Source organism: Choloepus didactylus, chromosome 2 (genome assembly GCF_015220235.1).
Source record: "Choloepus didactylus isolate mChoDid1 chromosome 2, mChoDid1.pri, whole genome shotgun sequence".
Taxonomy (NCBI): domain Eukaryota; kingdom Metazoa; phylum Chordata; class Mammalia; order Pilosa; family Megalonychidae; genus Choloepus; species Choloepus didactylus.
In genome coordinates, this window is record NC_051308.1 from 230,366,595 (window position 1) to 230,388,504 (window position 21,910).

The 21,910-nt window shown below is 47.1% G+C and overlaps 2 protein-coding genes across 5 annotated transcripts in view; one reads left to right on the forward strand and one right to left on the reverse strand.

Moving 5' to 3' along the window:
* UBXN10 (UBX domain protein 10) lies at positions 1-15,044 on the reverse strand. Of its 4 annotated transcripts, none has more exons than XM_037828326.1 (3): positions 15,003-15,044; positions 12,607-12,688; positions 1-2,987 (listed from the first exon to the last, which is right to left on the reverse strand). In XM_037828326.1, the coding sequence occupies exon 3, from the start codon at positions 2,970-2,972 to the stop codon at positions 2,082-2,084; it is 891 nt and encodes a 296-aa protein (XP_037684254.1). In that variant the 5' UTR covers positions 2,973-2,987; positions 12,607-12,688; positions 15,003-15,044; the 3' UTR covers positions 1-2,081. The 4 variants fall into 4 exon arrangements, with proteins under 4 accessions (XP_037684254.1, XP_037684257.1, XP_037684255.1 ...); XM_037828329.1 differs by having other exon boundaries at positions 12,632-12,688; positions 15,003-15,039; XM_037828327.1 differs by lacking the exon at positions 15,003-15,044 and adding an exon at positions 13,726-13,917.
* The window catches only part of PLA2G2C (phospholipase A2 group IIC), a 25,366-nt gene continuing 15,930 nt past the window's right edge, over positions 12,475-21,910 (forward strand). The window contains exon 1 of the mRNA XM_037828330.1: positions 12,475-12,492. The gene's annotated coding sequence lies outside the window, so the exon portion shown is untranslated. The remainder of the gene's footprint in view (positions 12,493-21,910) is intronic.

Here is a 21,910-nt window from a genome sequence, read left to right on the forward strand (position 1 = left end):
TCTGTTTCACACAAATCAGTTTTTATTGTTAGATCATGTTTTGTCCAAAAAGCAAAGTTTATTAAGATGTCTCAAATCTAGCTTTATTCACATATCCTAAAATATCCTAAAATATTTCTATGCTTCATGCCTTCCTTTTTTTTTCACCGCCCCCAAAATTCTAAGCAAAATAGCAGCAGCAAACCCCTAAGCACAGATTCTAATTCCTTCAAGCATGCTCCATTTCACTGAAGTTTTCTGAAGTTTTCCTGCCTGGAGAAAATACCAAGACTCAGGTGGATGGGATTTTATTCTTACCACAGAGTGGGTGTGATTTTATGGGAGGCTCTTCCCCCAGCCTCCCAGATCAGAGGCAGAGTTATGTGCCTGAGTCCTAAGTGGGAGATGAAATTCCTGAACTGTGAGTACCAGGCTCGACTGCCAGCCCACCACCAGCCCCATCTGCCACGGTCAGTAACTGAAAGGGGTGCCAGTCGCATGGGCCTGCCCAAGGCACTGCAAGCCCCACCTGACCTTTCCAATCAAAGGAGTGGTGGCCCAAACCAGGATGGTTCTAAGAAATTTTGCAAAATATTCAGAAATAATCTATTCTAGAGTGATCTGGGTGGTGTGGAATGCAGTTAGGAAAAGACAAGCTTTCTTCAGAAGAAATGGTACTGCTAATATCCCTTGCTAGGAAATATCAATTTGCTAGAAGTAACATTTCCAACCACATTTCTTATCTGTGTATAAAATGCCCTTGTTGCTGAAGCACCAATGCTGATATGCTTCGAGGACGCCTTCTGATTCCTGCCTTTTCTGTGTACCTAGGAGAACCTGTATCCCCTGTGCTCTGGGGGAAGACAGCACCCAGAACGCCTGCGTGTTCCCTACTCTGAAAGGCGATTTGGCCATAAAGGCGATCAGATGAGTTGTGGGAGTCTTGCTAAACTTGTAATACAAGAGAACTTTGGCAAATTGTCCACATTCACCCTTTCAGAGTTGGAAAAACAGGACTCTGTGGTCTTCAAAGCGGCTACAGGATGAGGCTGTCACGTGTACTTCATGTCCATCCACCAGATGCTGTGGCACATGGACGTTCAGTGCAGGCAGCCAGATAACATGAAACCAAGGTGCCCTCCTCTTTCCGGAGCTCGCAGACAACAGGGGCACCGCTGATGTTTTTCCAAAGGAGCCTCTGTGTTTGAAGTAGGTGGGACACTGACACTGGGGAAGAAAACAATTTATCCACACCACAGGTAAGCCAAGGGGGTCTTTAGTACAAACGTGTACAGACTTGTAGGTTTGTACATTTTAGAAACAAAGGATTCTATTACTGACACAGGGAATCAGATAACATTGGCTTTTCCAAAGTCTGGAAGTATTTTGCACACACAGAGTAGCTACCAAAAGTTGTAAATCCGGTCAGTCTCTATTAAAAAGTAGTTACTGGCTAATCCATGGCTGTGGAAGCAATTTACTTTCTAGCACTAGGACTATTTTAGAAATTTTGATGTACTGAGGGATTTGTATTAGCAAAAGACCTATCCTTTTCTCTGATGTCACCTAACGCAAACAGCAATCCCCAAGGGACTCTAACCATCAGACTCCATCCAAGGGGGTCGCTTCCAAAGATAGTGTCGACTACCTGTTTCCTAAAGATACCTGCAAAAATTACAAATGCCAATTCGACATTGCTTGAATCCTGGTCATTTGCCAGACTAGAATCCTCTCTGGGAAGTGTTTAATCCTGCATCAAATACAGCAAGGCAAACCACTGGCTTCGGGAGAAAGAGAATTCATTGTAAAGGCAAGCAGGTACTCCAGAAAGGACCATTATGTTAGAAGGACCCAAAACTCTAGAAAGGAGCAGGCCTGGCAACAGCTGCAGTAACAGCCTTAGTAGCCTGCCTGACCACTCCAGTGGTGGAGAGATTTTAACAACTGGAAGAGTCTTAACACATTCGATTTATGTGCAAATTTCACTGCTTCAAAAGAGATGCCGTGAAGATGAGGTCCCGAGAATCACAGCTGTAGCAGATTCACATGGCACTTGGAACCACCCTGCCTGGAAAGCCACAGCACCCAAGCATGCTCCTTGCTCAGAGACCCAGGACCCCAGATCCCAGCTGGGTGGCTGTGCAATCAGGGCCACTGCTCCCATCTTCCTGTAAGATGCCCAGCACCGACTTGTGCGGGATTCTGCACTCTTGCAAAGATTTGGTGAGGTCAGAAAAACTTCTCCGGGGCACCTCCATTGTTTCAATGCTGCAGTGGTGGTAGGTGGTCTTGTTCTTCTGCTCAGCCACGGCAACGATGGTTTGTAAGTCATCAGTTGGCCGGAAATGGCGTACAAACCTTTGGCCTAATGGTGATCTGATGGCAAGCAGCAGCCGTGGCTCTCGGTCTGATGGTTCCTCCAAGTTTTCTACCCTGGAGGAGCCCTGTGTCTTGGTTCGGATGATGAATTTCCCATCCAGGGAACAAGCTTGACCTCTGGAATCTTCCTCACTTGTCTTCATGCTGCAGGTTTCCTCTTGGTAAAGGGTCTTGATACTGCTCAGTTGGAGTGAGCTGGCCTTTTTGGCTACTGTTTCCACAGCACCCTCTTCCTCCAGGTTCTTTCTGTTGATGGAAGGTAGGACTGGATACTTATTGAGAGAAGAGGAAGCCACAATGGGCACCTGCTGCAGCAGCTCAGGGATCTCCTCAGGAGCTCGCTGATTTGGAGATTTGGGTGTGCAGGCCCCTGGCTTCTGGCTGCTTGGTGACTCACAGGGAATGGCTGGAGGCGGAGAATGTGACATGTGGTGAGGGCACCCCTCTGTGCTCTGAGATTTCTGCAGACTTGGCCGAGTACGCCCCTTGGCAGACTTGGGCCTTATGACATGCATGTTTAGTAGGTTTGGCTGCCAAACGAAGGAGTCAGCTGCTGTGCCAACAACACTGCTGCATTCGGGTGGTACTATGTTCACAGGGGCTTCTGTGGCCATTGCTTCTCAAGACCCCTAAGGAAGTGGGAAGGAACAGAAGGTTAAACTGGGACTTCTGGATCCAAGCCATTTGCTCCCCAAGTACGCAGTATATGCACCAAAGAACCACATTCTGGAGGCCTTCTCCCTGGATTTCTGGCATTGCAGAGGGGTACCAGCCGCATGCATGCATGCATTTTAGGCATCTGGAATAGATCAGTGAACCAAAGTCCTTGCAACTTAAATTACTGTGGTGAGAAAAGACAGGTATTCAACCCACAAGTAAAAAGGTACTTTCAAAGAGTAATAACTACTATGAGGAAAAGAAAAATATTACACCAGAGTGTGACTAGGGTGGGGACTGATTCTTATTCTTTTTATTCTGAGAAGGGGGTCTTTAAGCTGAGAAACTAGAATGATGAGAAGGAACAAACCATGTTACAATCTAGAGCAGGGGTCAGCAAACTTTTTCAGTCAAGTCCAGAGAGTAAATATTTTCAGTTTTGCTTGCCATATGGCTTCTGTTAACACTATTCATCTCTGCCATTGTAGCATGAAAGCAGTCATAGACAATCCATAAACAAACAACTGTGGCTTTGTTCCAATAAAACTTTATTTACAAAAACAGGCAGCGGGCCAGATTTGGCCCACAGGCCATATTTTGCCCAACCCTGATCTAGAAAAAAAGTGGTCCAGTCATGGGAAGATCAAGGGCAAAGTTCTGAAGCAGAGCACAGCTGGTGTGCTCCCGGGAATTTGCTGGCTCCCAGGGTGGGGAGCCCTCCCTGGGGAGTGGCCTATACCATCCCATAGATGAGGAGGCATAGTTGGGAGTGTCACCGGTAGCTGCCTTTGCTCCAAAGAGTGAAAGCAACCCTGTCAAGTTACAAAGCAGGGAAACCGGGTTGGCTCAGCATCACTCAAGAGCCGAGAAGGGTGGACTGATAGACTTGTCCCTGCACTCCCATTTCGATGGGCACGTTCACCATGGAAGAGCTGCCCTCTTGGTCCCCGTTTTCCCTTTCTCCCTGGGTCTGACTCATTACCACGCTCCCATCTAGCCATAGTTCTCCCTTACTTCGTGTTCCTTTCTATGTCTTTGCATTCAACCTTGCTAGGTGGCTGTGCACCAACCATTTACTGCCATGACTCCACTGCCCTGTCACCCCCTGCACTCCAGGGGAGTGGGGACAGGAGAGGCTCCACTGCTGATCTGGCTACTTGCCAGAGCTCACTACCGGAGATTCTAGACACAGAGGTCAACAAACTTTCTCCATAAAGGGCCAGATAGTAAATATTTTTGGCTATGGGCCATACAGTCTCTGTCACCACCACTGAACTCTGCCATTGGCAAAAGTAGCCAGAGACAGTGTGTAAATGAATGGGCGTGGCTGGGTTCCAATGAAACGTCATTTATGGACACTGACATTTGAATTCATAACGTTTTCATGTGTCCAAAAGTATTCTTCTTTTTTTGATTTTCAACTATTTAAAAATGTAAAAGCTATTCTTAACTCAAAGCCACACACACAAAAACAGGTGGTGGGTCAGATGTAGCTGTGGGCCCTATTTTGCCAACCCCTGTCCTAGACCAACTCCAAAAGGGAATTTGGGCACATGCTAATCCATCAATGGATGAGGAAACGTATGACCCAGAAAGGGAGAGTGTCTGCCCCCAGGTCACACAGCTGCTAGTGGCAGAGGCTGAAATGGAACCAGCAACCTGTGACACCCAGTCCTGTATCCTTTGTACCAAAACGAGCTGCTTCTTGAGGACCAAGGCTGGGCGCCTCTCCCAGCACTCTTTGCGGTGAGCTGTTTATATTTCTGTCTTCCCAACTACCTGTAAACAGCCGGAGGGCCTCTGTGTTTGGACCTCCCATAGTGGGTGCTCAGTAATGCTCATTAAATCAAACAGAATTCATTGACTTGAAGCCTGATGGGAGCCAGGAGCATTCCTCTGTGTAAGCCTGGAACTGGGAATTGCCAAATCCTGTCACCTCCTCTTTCATCACCACCTGGTGGCCCCTGCACTAACACTTTCCACCACCACCTACTTTCAGTTCCCGGTTACATCCTCTCCAGAATATCACAGATGTCCTGCTTCACTCCCTGCCTCCGAGTCCTGACAACCCCTGAGACTGCTGCTTCCTCTGCCCACAAGCTGACCAGTCTCTCCCAGCCCTCCAAGGACCTGCTGTGACCTCTCAGGGCCTCAGGGTCCCCAAGAAGCAGCACGTTTAGGTGCAAAGGACACAGGTATGGGTGTCATAAGTCTTGAGTACTATTTCAGAGTCTGCCACTAGCTAGCTGTGTGACCCTCAGGCCATCACTCTACCTTTCTGATCCATAACTTTCCTCATCTATAGAGTTAGCTAGATGAACTCGATGACGTTACTTAAATGCCTCTGAACATCAGTCTCTTTATCTGTAAAGGAGAATAATATGAGATAAAGTAGGTAAGGTCCATGATACAGACTTAATTAAATGTTACATGTTTTTGTTTTTTGTTTTCCGATTGTTTGTTTTAGTGCTTTCTATTATTCTAGGTCCAAGAGCTTTACCTGATGTTTCAGAGCTTTTCCCCAGGGTATCCTTGGTGAGTCCACTCCTGGTCAACTCTAACCACCTGGGTAAATCATAGGACACAAACTTGCCTGCCCACTGCCCAGAAATGCCATGGGTTGATTTCAAGGAGATACTGCCTATGAAATCACCCCCAAAATGCTAAATAAATACCTGAGTTTATTATCACTTCCCTTCTAATTCCACTTTGTCATCTTACACTCACCTCAGCTTCACTTAATTGCAAAGCCCCTGTGATGATTAGGTTCATGTGTCAACTTGGCCAGGAAATGGTACCCAGGCGTCTGATCAAGCAAGCACTGGCCGAACCACTACTGCAAGGACATTTGTGGCTGGTTAATAAACCAGAAGACTGGTTTATTAAATCATCAGTCAATTAGCTTGCAGCTGTGACTGATTACATCAACGAAGGGCATGTCTTCCACAATGAGAGAATGCAATCAGCTGGATTTAATCCAATCAGTTGAAGACTTTTAAGGGAGACAGATAGAGGACCTTCACTTCTTCTTTGGCTGACCAGCGAAGCATTTCCTGAGTTCATTGAAGTTGCCAGTTCGTTGCCTGAGGAGTTCATCGAACACATTCATTGGAGTTGCCAGTTTCCTGCCTGAGGAGTTCATCGAACACGTGCATCGGAGTAGAAAGTTTGCTGCCTGAGGACTTCATCAAACATCTTCATTGCAGTTGCCAGTCTGCTGCCTGCCCTACGGAATTTGGACTCGTGCATACCCACAGTTGGCATAAGACACTTATAAATCTCATTTATAGACATCTCTTGTTGATTCTGTTTCCCTAGAGAACCCTAACAAATACAACTTGGTACCGGGCGTGGTTTTTGAGAAACAGAATCTTAAAATGGGCTTTTACAATTGGTTTTCTACTCTGATTAGATCCAAAGGCACTGATGACTCCATTTCCAATAATCAAGATGGCACTGACAGTCCATGGAGTGAGTTGGCAATGGAGATATGCAAAATATCACCATTTGATTCCCCTAATCATACTCTTGTACGAAGCAAGGCTCTGGGTGACAGTGTTTTTGACACCTTAACAGACTTTTGCAGAGTTAAGAGGCATAATGATGTTGGCTGGTTGCTCTTAGATAAGCTGGATAAAGTTATAAGAGAAAGGAATGAGCTAGAGGCTTCAAATTTAAAACTCAAGCACTATATGACAGATGTAAAGGTTACTATGTGTGCCTTGAAAGAAAATCTTAATTCCTGTGGCCGTAGACTTGAGATTTCTGAAAACCAGACCCAGAGTCTCATTGTGTGAGTAGCAGATTTACAACATAAACTAAAATCTCAACCTCACAGGGTATCTCCTGCTAAAGTAAAGGTATTGATTGGAAAAGAATGGGATCCTGAAAATTGGGATGGGGGCATATGGATTGATAATAATAGTGAGGACATTGGAACCCTGGATTCTGCTGAGTCTTTGTTAGATATACCTGCAGTGGTCTGTCCTGAGGAAACAGCAACACCCCCCCCACCCCCACCCCGCCGTCTGCCCTGAGAAAACAGCTTCCCCATCTCCAGTCTGCTCTAAGGAGCCTGCCATCCAACCTCCCCCAAAAGAGATTAACCCTTCAGTGCCTGCTAAACCTGTAATCACCTCCCTTGAGGAAGCAGCCCTTTCTGTCTAGAGAAATTAATCTTGTTTCATGAGAGGAAACTGCAACAGAATGTCCTGAGGTAAATGGCTTGAAGGATACTTCTAATTCTTTTAATGACCCACCCCCACCACCAGTCTTTGCTTCAAGACCCATAACTAGACTAAAGTCCCAATAGGCCCCAAACGGTGAGGTACAAAGTGTGACCCATGAGGAAGTATGCTATACTCCAAAAGAACTATATAAGTTTTCCAACTTATGCAGACAGAAATCAGGGGAATATGTGTGGGAATGGATATTAAAGGTATGGGATAATGTGGAAGGAGTATAAAGTTGGATCAGGCTGAATTTACTGATTGGGGCCAATTAAGCAGAGATTCTGCATTCAATGTTGTAGCTCCAGGGGTTAGAAAGGGCGTTAACAGTTTGTTTGGGTGGTTGGCTGAAACATGGATCGAAAGCTTGCCAGCATTACCTGAGGTCGAAATGCCAGAACTGCCCTGGTATAATGTAGAGGAAGGGATTCAAAGGCTTAGAGAGATTGGAATGTTAGAGTGGATTTATCATGGAAGACCTGCTCACACACCCCTGGAATGTCCAGAGCACACACCTTTTACCAGGACTGTGAGGAATAAATTTGTGAGACTAGCTCCATCATCCCTGAAGAGCACTGTAGTCGCCCTTCTCTGTAGATCAGATATTACTGTGGGAACTGCTGTCACTGAGCTGGAATCCTTAAACACAATGGGGATAATCAGATCCCAGTGGGCAGAAGCCACATGGCAGCAGCTAATTGTCAAAGACAAGGTGGGCACGGCTACCATAATGGAAAACAGGCTCAAGGCAGCAGTCAAAATAATCTGACTCAGAGAGTTGTGGTGTTGACTATTAGATCATGGAGTACCTAGCAGTAAAACTGATGGGAAGTCTAAATTCTTGTTTAAGCTGTATAGGCAGAAGAATTCTAGGTCAAGTGAACAAAAATCTACCTTGAATTACAAAAACAGAGAGTCACAGCCCCTTAATCAATTCCCAGACTTGAGACAGTTTACAGATCCAGAGCCCCTTGAATGAGGGGAAGGCCAGGTACCCTTGGAGAAGGACCCTGTTACACTGCCAAAAATTTATACTGTTAATCCTCCTCCAAGCCTTCCCCAGGGAGACCTACAGCCTTTTACCAGGGTAACTGTGCATTGGGGAAAAGGAAATAATCAGATATTTCGGGGATTATTAGACACTGGTTCAGAAGTGACATTAATTCCAGGAGACCCAAAATGTCAGAGTTGGGGCTTATGGAAGTCAGGTGATTGATGGAGTTTTAGCTCAGGTCTGTCTCACAGTGGGTCCAGTGGGTCCCTGAACCCATCTTTGGGTTCTGGAATACATAATTGGAATAGATATACTTAGCAACTGGCAGAATCCTCACATTGGTTCCCTGACTCATGGAGTGAGGCTATTATGGTGGAAAGGCCAAGTGGAAGCCACTAGAACTGCCCCTGCCTAACAAAATAGTAAACCAGAAGCAATACCAGATTCCTGGAGGGATTGCAGAGATTAATGCCACTCTTAAGGACTTGAAGGATGCAAGGGTGGTGATTCCCACCACATCCCCATTCAACTCTCCTATTTGACCTGCGCAGAAAACAGATGGGTCTTGGAGGATGACAGTGGATTATCATAAGCTTAACCAGGTGGTGATTCCAATTGCAGCTGCTGATCCAGATGTGGTTTCTTTGCTTGAACAAATCAACACATCCCCTAGTACCTGGTATGCAGCTATTGAGTTGGCAAATTTTCTCAATAGCTGTTAGTAAGGACCATCAGAAACAGTTTGCATTCAGCTGGCAAGGCCAGTAGTTCACATTCACTATGCTACCTCAGGGGTATATCAACTCTCCAACCCTATGTCATAATATTGTCCGCAGGGAACTTGATCATTTCTCCCTCCCAGAAGATATCACACTGGTCCATTATATTGATGATATCATGTTGACTGGACCTAGTGAGCAAGAAGTAGCAACTATTCTAGATTTGTTGATAAGATATTTGCATGTCAGAGGATGGGAGATAAACCCAACAAAAATACAGGGGCCTTTTAGGCCTTCCACCTCAGTAAAATTTCTAGGTGTCCAGTGGTGTGGGGCCTGTCAATATACCACTTCTAAGGTGAAGGATAAGCTGTTGCATCTGGCCCCTCCTATGACCAAAAAGGCACAATGCTTACTTGGCCTCTTTGGACTTTGGAGACAACATATTCCTCATCTGGGTGTGCTACTCCGGCCCATTTACCAAGTGACCAGAAAAGCTTCTAGTTTTGAGTGGGGACCGGAACAAGATGAGGCTCTGCGACAGGTCCAGGCTGCTGTGCAAGCTGCTCTGCCGCTTGGACCACATGATCCAGCTGATACAATGGTGCTGGAAGTGTCAGTGGCAAATAGAGATGCTGTTTGGAGCCTTTGGCAGACTCCTACAGGAGAATCACAATAGAGGCCCTTAGGATTTTGGAGTAAAGCTTTACCATCCTCTGCAGATAACTACTCTCCATAGGCGAAACAGCTGTTGGCCTGCTACTGGGCCTTAGTAGAGACAGAACACTTAACCACGGGCCACCAAGTTACCATGAGACCTGAGTTACCTATCATGAGCTGGGTGTTGTCCGACCAGCCAAGCCATAAAGTTGGGTGTGAACAGCAGCACTCCATCATAAAATGGAAATGGTATATATGAGATAGAGGTTGAGCAGGTCCTGAAGGCACAAGTAAGTTACAAGAGGAAGTGGCCCAAATGCCCATGGCCCCCACTCCTGCCACCTTACCTTGTCTTTCCCAGCCCATGGCTATGGCATCTTGGGGAGTTCCTTACAATCAGTTGACTGAGGAAGAGAAAACTCGGGCTTTGTTTACAGATGGTTCTGCATGATATGCAGGCACCACTCGAAAGTGGACAGCTGCTGCACTGCAGCCCCTTTCTGGGATGTCCCTGAAGGACAGTGGTGAGGGGAAATTCTCCCAGTGGGCAGAACTTCGAGCAGTGCACCTGGTTGTTCACTTTGCTTGGAAGGAGAACTGGCCTGACGTGCATTTGTATACTGATTCACGGGCTGTTGCTAAGGTTTGGCTGGATGGTCAGGGACTTGGAAAGAACATGACTGGAAGATTTGTGACAAAGAAGTCTGGAGAAGAGGTATGTGGATAGACCTTTCTGAGTGGGCAAACAACATGAAGATATTTGTGTCCCATGTGAATGCTCACCAGAGGGTGACTTCAGCAGAAGAAGGTTTTAATAACCAAGTGGATAAAATGAACCGTTTGGTGGATACCAATCAGCCTTTTTCCCCAGCCACTCCTGTCACTGCCCAATGGGCTCATGAACAAAGTGGTCATGGTGGTAGGGATGGAGGTTATGCATAGGCTCAGCAACATGGACTTCCACTCACCAAGGCTGACCTGGCCACAGCCACTGCTGAGTGTCCAATCTGCCAACAGCAGAGACCCACACTCAGTCTCCAATATGGCACCATTCTCTGAGGTGATCAGCCTGCTACCTGGTGGCAGGTTGATTACACTGGACCACTTCCATCATGGAAGGGGCAGTGATTTGTTCTTACTGGAATACACACATACTCTGGATATGAGTTTGCCCTCCCTGCATGAAATGCTTCTGCCAAAACTACCATCCATGGACTTACAGAATGCCTTATCCACCATCATGTTATTCCACACAGCATTGCTTCTGATCAAGGAACCCACTTCACAGCAAATGAAGTGAGGGAATGGGCACATGCTCATGGAATTCTGTGGTCTTACCATGTTCCTCATCATCCAGAGGCTGCTGGGTTGATAGAATGGTCCACTAGCCTATTGAAGACTCAACTATGGCACCAACTAGGTGGCAATACCTTGCAGGGCTGGGGCAGAGTTCTCCAGGAGGCTGCGTATGCTTTGAATCAGCATCCACTCTATGGTGCTGTTTTTCCCATAGCCAGGATTCATGGGTCCAGGAAATCAATGGAGTGGAAACTGGAGTGGCACCACTCAACTATCACTCCTAGTGAGCCACTACGAAAATTTTTGCTTCCTATCCCTGCAAGCTTAAGCTCTGCTGGTCTGCAAGTCTTTGTTCCTAAAGGAGGAGTGCTTTCACCAGGAAACACAACAATAATTCCACTGAACTAGAAATTAAGACTGCCACGTGGCCACTTTGGGCTTCTTATGCCTCTGAATCAACAGGCAAAGAAGGGGATTACTGTACTGGCTGAGGTGATTGATCCTAACTGTCAAGGGGAAATGGGACTTTATCTACACAATGGAGGTAAAGAAGAGTTTTCCTAGAATACAGGAGAACCCCTAGGGCATCTCTTAGTACTACCATGCCCTGTGATTAAAGTCAATGGAAATGGCAACAACCCGATCCAGGCAGGGCTACCAATGGCCAAGAAACTTCAGGAAGGAAGCTTTGTGTCACCCCACCAGGCAAAGAACCACGGCCAGCTGAAATGCTTGCTGAGGGTAAAGGGAATATGGATTGGGTAGTGGAAGAAGGTAGTGATAAATATTTACTACGGCCATGTGACCAGTTACAGAAATGAGGACTATGATGGCATGAATATTTCCTCCTTGTTTTGTTAGGAGTATGTTTATATTTGTCCTTAAAGCAAATATCTTTGCTTTCTTCTCTGTCTTATTCTATTATCATACGACATAAGCTGTATTGTTCATTTTGCAGTATTTAAGTTAAAGGAAATCAATTTTAAGAGTTAATGTCACCCAAGGATTTGCACCCTCCTCTGGAGAGATTTAGTGCATTGCCGGTTGTACACAGGACAGTGGAATGTTGTTAGGCAAAATATGTCTGTTATTGTTCTCTACTTAGAGATAAAGTATGGTTTAAGGTGATGTTTATAACTGCCAAGTTGACAAGGAGTGGACTATGATGGTTAGGTTCATTGGTCCATTTGGCCAGGTGATGGTATCCAGGTGTCTGGTCAAGCAAGCAATGACCTAACTGTTACTGCAAGGACATTTGTGGCTGGTTAATAAGCCAGAAGGCTGGTTTATTAAATCATCAGTCAATTGGCTGCAGCTGTGACTGATTACATTAACGAAGGGCATGTCTTCCATAGTGAGAGAATGCAATCAGCTGGATTTCATCCAATCAGTTGAAGATTTTTAAGGGAGAGATAGAGGACCTTCACTTCTTCTCTGGTTGACCAGCGAAGCATTTCCCGAGGAGTTCATTGGAATTGCCGGTTTGCTGCCTGAGGAGTTCATCGAACTTCTTCATTGGAGTTGCCAGTCTGCTGCCTGCCCTATGGAATTTGGACTCGTGCATACCCACAGTTGTGTGAGACACTCTTATAAATCTTATTTATAGACATCTCTTGTTGATTCTGTTTCCCTAGAGAACCCTAATACAGCCCCCTTCATCACACAAGCCTGAACAATGTCATTCAAGTACCTTATGCTTTGAACACTACTGTTACCATTATATGTGTGGTTCCATCATTGCCTAATTTTAGGGAGGCTCCTCTTCCTTCCCCCTAAAAACACAATCAAAGAAAATATAATATCACTGTATATTCCTGATGCCCTTGTCACTTCAAACTTAACAAAGTTACCCCCTCTCTCTTATTTTAAAGGCCTCTACGCTTTACTCCATCCCCTCACAGACTGAGTGCTGCATCCCATTCCCCCTACTTCCTAGTCTTTCACACCCAGTCTGGCTGCTGAGAGTTCGGGAGCCTTCTCCTTGGCAAAATCTTGGCATCAAACAAGCCTGCCTTTCTCCTTGTTAATTTATTCTATTTTCTGATCAACTGTGAAGAAGGTGTTGTTTTCCCCTCCCCCACTTTAATTTTAGTTTAGTTCTAAAGTCTTTCACTTTTAATTAAGCAGCTCTGCACTTGAGCTTGGGATAGCATGAGAAGCCCAGAATCGTCCAACTGTTCTGCCAAAGATAAGCTCAACTGGTAAACCCACTCCCCGCTCTCTGCAAACCCCCCTTGCGGAATGGCTATTAATTTGCCACAGCTTCTACAGAATTATCACAGGCTCGGCTTCCAACTCCTACACATGCCTGGGGAAGGTTTAACTGTCAGTAAGTTTGGTAACTTAGAAACCTCTTCCTTAACAACTTGGATGAGGAAAGTCATGTGTTCTAACAGGCTCTCTGCTGGATTATTTTTAACAGTTACTTGACTATGTGCATGCACTTTCTATACCTTTTGGTACTATATAATTATCCGTGTTCAGGGGGTGTCATATTCAAGACACCCTGGTCATAAGATAACATGACTGTGAGCTATCGCAGAGAAAAACCTCAATTATGACTAATTCCCATAAGCCCACTCATGGTTATTTAGAGACTAACACCTCCTTCAGGTAAAATGGTTACATCCAACCTGCTTTCATAACCCACTGCCTCCTCTCCAGTGCAGGGACCATCTGCTACAAGGAGGGAGCACTGACTCTCCCAAGCATCCATCACATGGAAAGGGGAGGTGGGGGAAACAGGTGTTTGGGGATCTGAGCCAATTGTGCCTTTATAGCCACACCTTGGGCCCCAAGCTCTGCCCACCTCTCTGAGTGCAGAAGCTTCTGCAGCACCTGCCATCATTCCTGCTCAGCTCATTTCACCACCTCGACGCCTGGCAGACTCTCAACCACAAAGTGAATTGACAGCATCTAGGCGTAGGCATCCATCAAGCTGCCAGCTCAATAGGCAAGTGGCTTGTTTACTTAAACACCATAGCTGCACCCCCAGAGGCCTGCTAGGAGTCGGGAAACAAACATCAATAACTATTTCCAAGAAGTTGTCAAAAGGGCAGCTGCCCATTCCTCAGGATTAATCACCAAAGCAACTGAAAAGAGGGAAAGTTTGATGGGAAAAGCTAAAGCAGAATTCCTGCTTTCCAAGGGCGCCCACCCCCCTCCCCACCAGAGTGAGGCCACCCTATTTCACTCGCAACCCAAATCTAAACCTACAGTAAATGCAATAAAATATAACCACCTACATACCATCTGCTGGTATATATCAAGGATGCATACATTTGAATTGGTCTTTTAAAAAATGGGTATCAGTTAATACTATCCCTGGCCAACTCCCCACCTCTCTTGGGAGGCTTTCAGGATGAAGGGATGAAAAGGCTTAAAAGAACCAACAGGAGATGGTAGTTGGCCGGAGAATGAGAAAACTTTGGTACCATTCCCAGTTCTGCGGACTAATGATTAGAATACTCTGTCCTTGCACAGTGCCACGTTTTAGAGGGGGAGGGGAGAAATTGGACCACAAGCCACCAAGTGAACAAAGGTTTGGAAAAGGAATTGGGGATGGTTCCAGCAGCAGAAGAGGTGCAGGGGCTTGGGGAGTGTGGGGTGCAGAGGATAGCTCAATTATTTCCATGTACTGGGCAGCCCTGGGAGGAAACAAGCTTAAGCAGCAGAAGGAGGGATTGAGGAAAGAGTAAGAAAAAGAATTGACGTGGGTGAAAGAGTTTGGGGGAGGCTAGAGCTCTGGTTCTGGGGTCTTGGTGTGACTGGGATGCCCTCGCCTCCCTCTGGGTCTCAGTTTCCCCCTCTGTACAGCCCGGCCAGGAGGGGACAGCCTAGGCTTCCTAGGCCCCTGGGCTTCTACAGAGCTGGCAGTTTTGCTTTTTAAAAATGGTGAGCTCTGGCCAGGCTTGCTTTGCCCCTGGGAGATAGTGACTTCTCTCAAGGCCCCTCTCCTTTGTCCCGGGGATCGCCCCTGGGGACCGGGTCTGGAGGGGGCCCGGGTGGGTGATGTACGGGGGTGGGGGGTTGGGGCTGGGGAGCCCCGGGCAGGCCGGCCGGGTGGGGCAGCCTGGCAGCGCTCACCTCGCAGCTCCACTCCATCCGCTGCCTTCGCGGGTTCGGCTGGGTCCAGCTGGTAAACAGCCCGGGTCTCCCGGGCAACCGCCGCAGGTGGGGGAGCACGTGCTTCCGGTCTGACCGGATCCGGCCTGGCCGGGGTGGGGGTGGGGAGGGCCGGGGCCGGGAGGGGTTGCGGCGGGGTCGGTACCCTCGGGATGGCCCTGCCCCGTTGGACGGTAGGGAACTCCCAGCCCGGGCGCTCACGTCCCTCCTCTCTTCTTCCTCACCCCGCCTCCCTTTCTCATCTCCCAGGGAAAAGTGGGTGCAGTGGACGTGGAGCTCTGGCCTAGGGGGTCAGGTTGTCTGCGTCTCAGTCCAGCCATGTGACCTTGGCTCAGGCCTGGACCCACGCAGTGTACCCGGCTTTGTAATGAGGGTGTGGGGTTGGTTGACTCCTGGGAACCCTAGAATCTGAGAGTCTGCATTTAGGGGATCCATTTGAGTTTGACAGCAGGGCCACCTGTCTGCCTTCTATTCTCAATACAACGTTTCCAAGCCACGCTGTTCCTTGACCTCCTCATTTGCACATCAGCCTCCCACTCGCAGCCACATCCTGAGCCTTGTCATCAGTTGCGCCTGCACCTGCTTTGCCAACACACCTGAACCACAACCTCTTCTACTTCCCGCTGCTTAAGCCACTTCCACTACATTTGTTTCTCAACATCTTGGAGACTTCCGGTCCATGGACTGTCCTGCTTTCTCCCTTCCTTACCACCTGCTCCTTCCCTCTCCTGAGAGGCCGTGATCCAACACCCTAGCCCTCTCTCCCTAGAATCCTCCATGCTCTTGTCCTGCTGCCTTTCTATCCCTCCCACTGATGCAACTCCATCAGTCCTCCCGTCTGCCATCTCTCCCTACACCCAGGTCCTGAAGAAAATCTTGACCAGCCCCGCAAGTTGGCATGGCCTCCAACCTCAGCTGGACCCTGAACCTGACATGGCAATCCTCCCATCTTCCCCAACTCAGTTTTTTCTCTATCTTCCTCAATGGCTATTTTGAACCTTGCCTTCTCTTCTGAAACCTCCCACCCATCCCCTCCTCCTTTATGGAAGATAACCTTATCTGCTCTTCAGAAAGAAAACAGAAGTCACAAAATGGAAACTTTCTCAGTTTTCTGCCAGAAATCAGACCCACACACTTGCCTGCCTTTGCCTCCTTGCTTTCTTCCCGTCCTCCTGTTCTAATGATGGGGGGCTGGCCTCTGATTCTGTCCAAGGCTAATGGGTGCTCCGAAGCCCATTCCCTCCCACACGGCCACACGTAGGCACAGCCTCACTGTATTCCAGGCCTTGCTCCTGCTGTCCCCTCTGCCTAGAAGATTCTTTCCCACCCTCCCAGCTCATCCCCTTCACTTGCCTGCCTGATTCCCACTCACCCTTCATCTCAACTGAAATGGAGGAAGCTTTTCTTCCAAGATGGAATTAAGACAGGACTGTTGTCTGCCAGGCACTGTTCTAGATGCTTGGACCACACAGATGGGTAATTTAGTGATTATATTATTTGAAGATGATGTGAGTAGTCACTGGAGATCCATATTATCAGAGGGAAGAGTCAGAAGGCATTATCTAGCATTGGAGCAAAAATATTTGCTACCTGTCTTGTCCTAGACACATGGACACAGGGTTGAGAAATGAGCACAGCTCTGATCCTGCTTTGCAGTAGTTCACAGTTTGGCTGAGAAGACACACCCCATACTGATAAAGAGTTCCAAATCAAATTATTTTCATTACGGTTTGAGCCTAGGGCAGAAGAGCAGACACAGGCCAGGCCTGAATGTGTGCCAACTGGTCAGCACACACAGGAAGTTCTTTTGGGGCTGGGAAGGAGGGGATCATCCCTGCGGTGGTGTTTCTGTCCATATCAGAAAATCAGCAAGGAAGCTCTGACTGTGGGAGCAGCTGGTGAGGACCTGTTAGGGTCATCCCCACCCCTCACCCATGCTGGACATCCAGGGAGGCATCTGAGGCCGTAGGAAAGTGTAGGAGATAGTGGTTTTGGGAGCTGCTGGTTTTGCAGCTCAGTGCTTTCGGCTCCTTTCTTGTAAATGATGCTGTCAGATATATCTAAGTGATGCTCTTCAGCCCTTCAGCACCCACCCACAAAAGATTAAAGTGGATTCTTTATCAGCTATTTTAATATCACCTAAGAATTATGCAATCCTTTGGAGAATCAAATTGGCTTCTCCTCCCCCTTTGCTTGTGTGTGTGTGTGTGCGTGTGTGTGTGTGTGCGTGTGCATGTGTGTGTGTGCATACACATGCAGTGGGTTGGTAGTTATGCCCAGGCTCTGTTTAATATTCAGAAGTCCGTGTCTTTGCTCTCAGTGTCATGTAATGCACAGCCCAAGGCTAAGGCCACAGGGAAGGAAATTAAACTGGCCAGTCAATTGCTGTGCTGGCCTCCTCTTTAAGGGGAAAATTGACTTTGCTGCCTTGTCTCCTGTCCTTTTTAAAAGAGCATGTTTTTCAAAGAATGAGCTCCAGAATGCCTGGTCTCTAGCATCCCCACAAAGTGGATTCTCAGTAAATAAGGGCAGAGCTCTCTGCCCTGCCAGCTTGAATATGCACTCAGCCTCCTTTCCAGCCATGTCTTGCCTACTCCCCAGCTCTCTCCCTGGGCTCCAGCCTGCTAGTCCCTAAATGGGTCTTCAGTGTTTTCATCTCCAGTGTCTTTGCTCATGCCTGCCCCACCCTGCCTCCTTTTCTTGAAGTTAACCCAAACTTACTGATCCTTCAAGGCCCAGCTTACAAACCACCTCTTCCATGAAGGCCTTTCCTGCCACCTCCATCACTTCTACTTCACATGCTCTTTCCTGTCTTTCTTGGTCCAGTGAAACATATCAAGATCACTCCTTCAATCAGACATCCAGAACTGTCCTCCATGGGCCTCCTTTGCCTTTGAAAACAACTAAGCCTCAGGAACTCCCAGCTAATGAGTGGCAGAACCTTTAAGAACATGAATCCAGTTGATTCCAAAGCCCTCCCTTCACCCCAGGGCCCCTGACATCCCCACATGACTCTTTATCTATACCCTCCTATCACACCAATTACAGGGCTTGTAGGCATGGCCTCTGAAGTCAGGTCATGAGTTTGAACCTGGTTCCACCACTTGCTAGCCAAGGACTCTGGGCAACTGATTTAACTTCTCTGGACCTCACTTTCCACATCTATAGAATACAGCTGATAAAAATAAGATTGTTGTGAGGGTGAAATAAGATAATACATCTAAGAGTCTTAGAACAAGTATCTGACACATGGTAAGAGCTTGGTGAGAGTTAGTGATTATTGTAATATTGTAACCCATCTCCTTTCAATGGGTTACAGGCTCCTCAAGAGCAGTCCTTGCCCATCTTTCCATCCCATGGTAGGTGCTCATTAAGTGAGAATTAAATTAATGATGGTGGTGACCTCACAGCTGGTTCTTCCACTGAGAGATCCAGCAAACTGCCAGTTGATGTTCCCCAAGGACATGTGGCTTGAAGTCTAAATGACCTCCCCCAGGGCTGGGCTGAAGGCAGGAGCTCCTATTTCTCAAGAGCCTGTTCCCAGAGAGCATTTGGCCCTATTTTGAACTAGTGACTTCTGAGTTTTGGAGTTCTTACCCAATGTCCTGCTGTGTCTGTCCTTGACCCTGTTGGATGTGTCAACTGAGATCATGAATAGCCTTTAAGCAGAAGGTCAACTGGGTGAATATTCTAGCAGAGGGGCAAGATGCTGGTACAGTTAGTCGTGTCTTGTGGTCAATCAGCTTCTTGAGGGGACCTGCAAGAGAGTAGTTTCCAGCTAATGAAAACTTATGTCATTAAGTGCTGCGGTTTTTTTTGTTGTTGTTGTTATTTTCCTCATATATTGGAAACCTCCCGAAAATGTGCTGCCTACTTCCCAGTCTTGTTAAGCAGAACACATCAAACCTGGTAATTCACCCTGGTTCTCTTTGCGGGAGCTTGTTGATTCTAGCTGGCAATCCATGGGGTCCCAGGATCATCGTCTTCGCCACACAGCTGAGGAGTGAAACTCAGGGAGCTTAAATCACTCTGCCAGTAACTGGCAGCTCCAACCCACTTCTTTGACATAGAATCCTGAAATTTTCCCACTCTTCCTTTGTAGTCTTTCGCAGTGTAAACTTTTCTTGGCAACTCCAAGGCAATAATTGTGCTCCAGGGGCAACACTGTTAATGTGGGTAGAGCCACTTACCCCAACGCCCAGGGGCCCCCAGCTTCCCAGGCTTGGTTGGTTTTATTCATTCCTCCCTCTCCTGGCTGCTCGGAGCAGCTGCTCTAACTCCATTCCTGTTCAGCTGCTGGGTCTAAGAAAACAGGCTGAGCGCCTCGTTAGAACTGTGACTAAAACAAGAGTGTTGTGGCATCTTAGCTGCTCGGGTCATTTTTGGTTTTGTTTTCTCAGCTGTTTTTGGATCTGTCCAGACTTTGGATCAACGATCCACGGGCAAGCAGGAGGACCCCCGAGGGCTTAGAAGTGTGGGCTTTGGAGGCTTACATCCTGGGTCTGTCCGTTGGCAGGGCAAGTTACCTGACCTCTCTGAGTCTCACTGCCCTCCTCTCTCAAGTGGGATTAATATTATCTGCCTCTAGAGGTATTCAGAGAAGGATTCAGGAACTAATTCACATACCATGCTTAGCACAGTGCTAGTATTCAATACCTACTGTTTTTATTTCTATAACTTCAAGTATGATAAGACTTTGATCATTCATCCATTCATTCATTCTTCAAATATTTTTTTATTGCCCTTATCTCTGTGTCAAGTTTCTTATCTGCAAATTGAGGGTAAATCATAGTACTTATCTAGTTGAGGGATGTGAGGATTACATGAGAAAATATATGTACAGTGCTCTGAAGTGTGCAGGATATAAAACAAGTGCATTATAGATGTCACCCATCATCATCCTTATTACAATTTTGTTCCAGGCACTGTGCTGGATAGGTGCTGGAGATAACAAGGGGACAAAGTAGACTTGACCCTTGTTCTTATGGAGCTTGCAGGCTCTTGCCTCCTTATTTTCTCCGTAGGCAGGAAAGCCAAGCAGTGCTTCATCGCTATCTATAAAAGATGAATTGATGGGTCTTGCAAATGAGCCAGAGGGTGGCTCTGGGGACCTCCAGCTTGCTGGTTGCTGTGCTAGAGGCTGGCATGGGTGTCCATAGCATGCCCCCTTGCCTGTTCTTGCCCCACTCAAGCCCCTGGTTCTCTGGCCCTGTGCTCTTGGCCTCATTTCAACACAATCCCAAGCTCCCTCAAATGATTCGTCAAACAGAGAGAACCATACCAGTCTTGCCTGCTTCACAGTTCTGAGGGTCAGTGTCCAGGAAGATGCTCCATGGCCTTTGAAACACCACACAAATGAGAGGTCAAGGCAGGGAGTCCAGTGAGATGCAAAGAGGCTGGATTTGGAGTTTGGGACTAGAGTGTAAGTCCTGACTCAGCTGCTTAGTAGCTGTGCAGGTTTTTGGTGGGTAATGTCTCTTCTCCGAACTTCAGTTTTCTCATCTGTCAAATGAGAGAAAAGTCATACCTACCTGGTATGGTTGTGGTGAGGATTAAATGAGAGCAGAATACAAATTTAAGGTAATTCAAGGCCCGGCTCAAATGCCACCTCTTTTGGGAAGTTTTCTGTGACCTCCCACGAAAGCTTACTTCTCTTTCCTCTGCTCTCATAGGCATGTATTTCTATAAACAGTAGAGCCGTGCTCATCATTCACGTGCTCATCATTCACGTTGGGCTCCCTGGACACAAACTCTGAGATGGAGAAGTGCATGGCTGAGGAGGCTCCCAGGAGACACACGTGTCAGGAAGCAAACAAGGCAAGAATGGGTAGCAGCAGAAACCGGACACAGAGCAGCTGCTTCTGGGGCCTCCGCCAGTCCTCTAGGGAGCTCTGGAGCTGGGATGGCCTTTTAGAGTTGTCCTGAAGGCGGCAAGGGAGTGGCCCTTTAAATGGTCACCTCAGCCAGGCAATGGCCAGTAGTTACCATCCCCGACCCCAAAGGGCCATAACCTTGGGACAGGCAATTCCCTGCAGCAGTGAGGGACCCAGCTGTGAACTGTCAACAACAGCCCATGTCCCAGCCCTGAAGAGACAGTCTGCCAGAGTCGGTGCTGAGCATTCAGGGAACAAGGGGGAACCAAACATAGACTTTGCCTTCATGGGGCTCTTGGTCTGTATTTAAATACTTACCTGATTGGTCTCCCCAACCAGCTCAGAAGCCCTCCTCGAGCCAGAATCGTGTCTCATTAGGAGAGCACATAGTTGGTGCTTAATTAAGAGTCTGTCCAATTTCATTTCCAGTAAAGCAACCAGGTCTCTTCTTTGTCTCTCCAAAGAGTCATTGCCTGCTCATTCAAAAGACATGCGCTCCATCTTCATGGAGTCAAACTACATGACAATTTTTTTCAGACTCAAAAGAGACAAAGGAAGCACGCCTGCAGAGATGGAACCTGATTTTTTTTTTTTTAATCATCATTTTATTGAGATATATTCACATACCACGGAGTCATACAAAACAAATCATACTTTCTATTGTTTACAGTATCATTACATAGTTGTACATTCATCACCTAAATCAATCCCTGACACCTTCATTAGCACACACACAAAAATAACAAGAATAATAATTAGAGTGAAAAAGAGCAATTGAAGTAAAAAAGAACACTGGGTACCTTTGTCTGTTTGTTTCCTTCCCCTATTTTTCTACTCATCCATCCATAAACTAGACAAAGTGGAGTGTGGTCCTTATGGCTTTCCCAATCCCATTGTCACCCCTCATAAGCTACATTTTTATACAACTGTCTTCGAGATTCATGGGTTCTGGGTTGTAGTTTGATAGTTTCAGGTATCCACCACCAGCTACCCCAA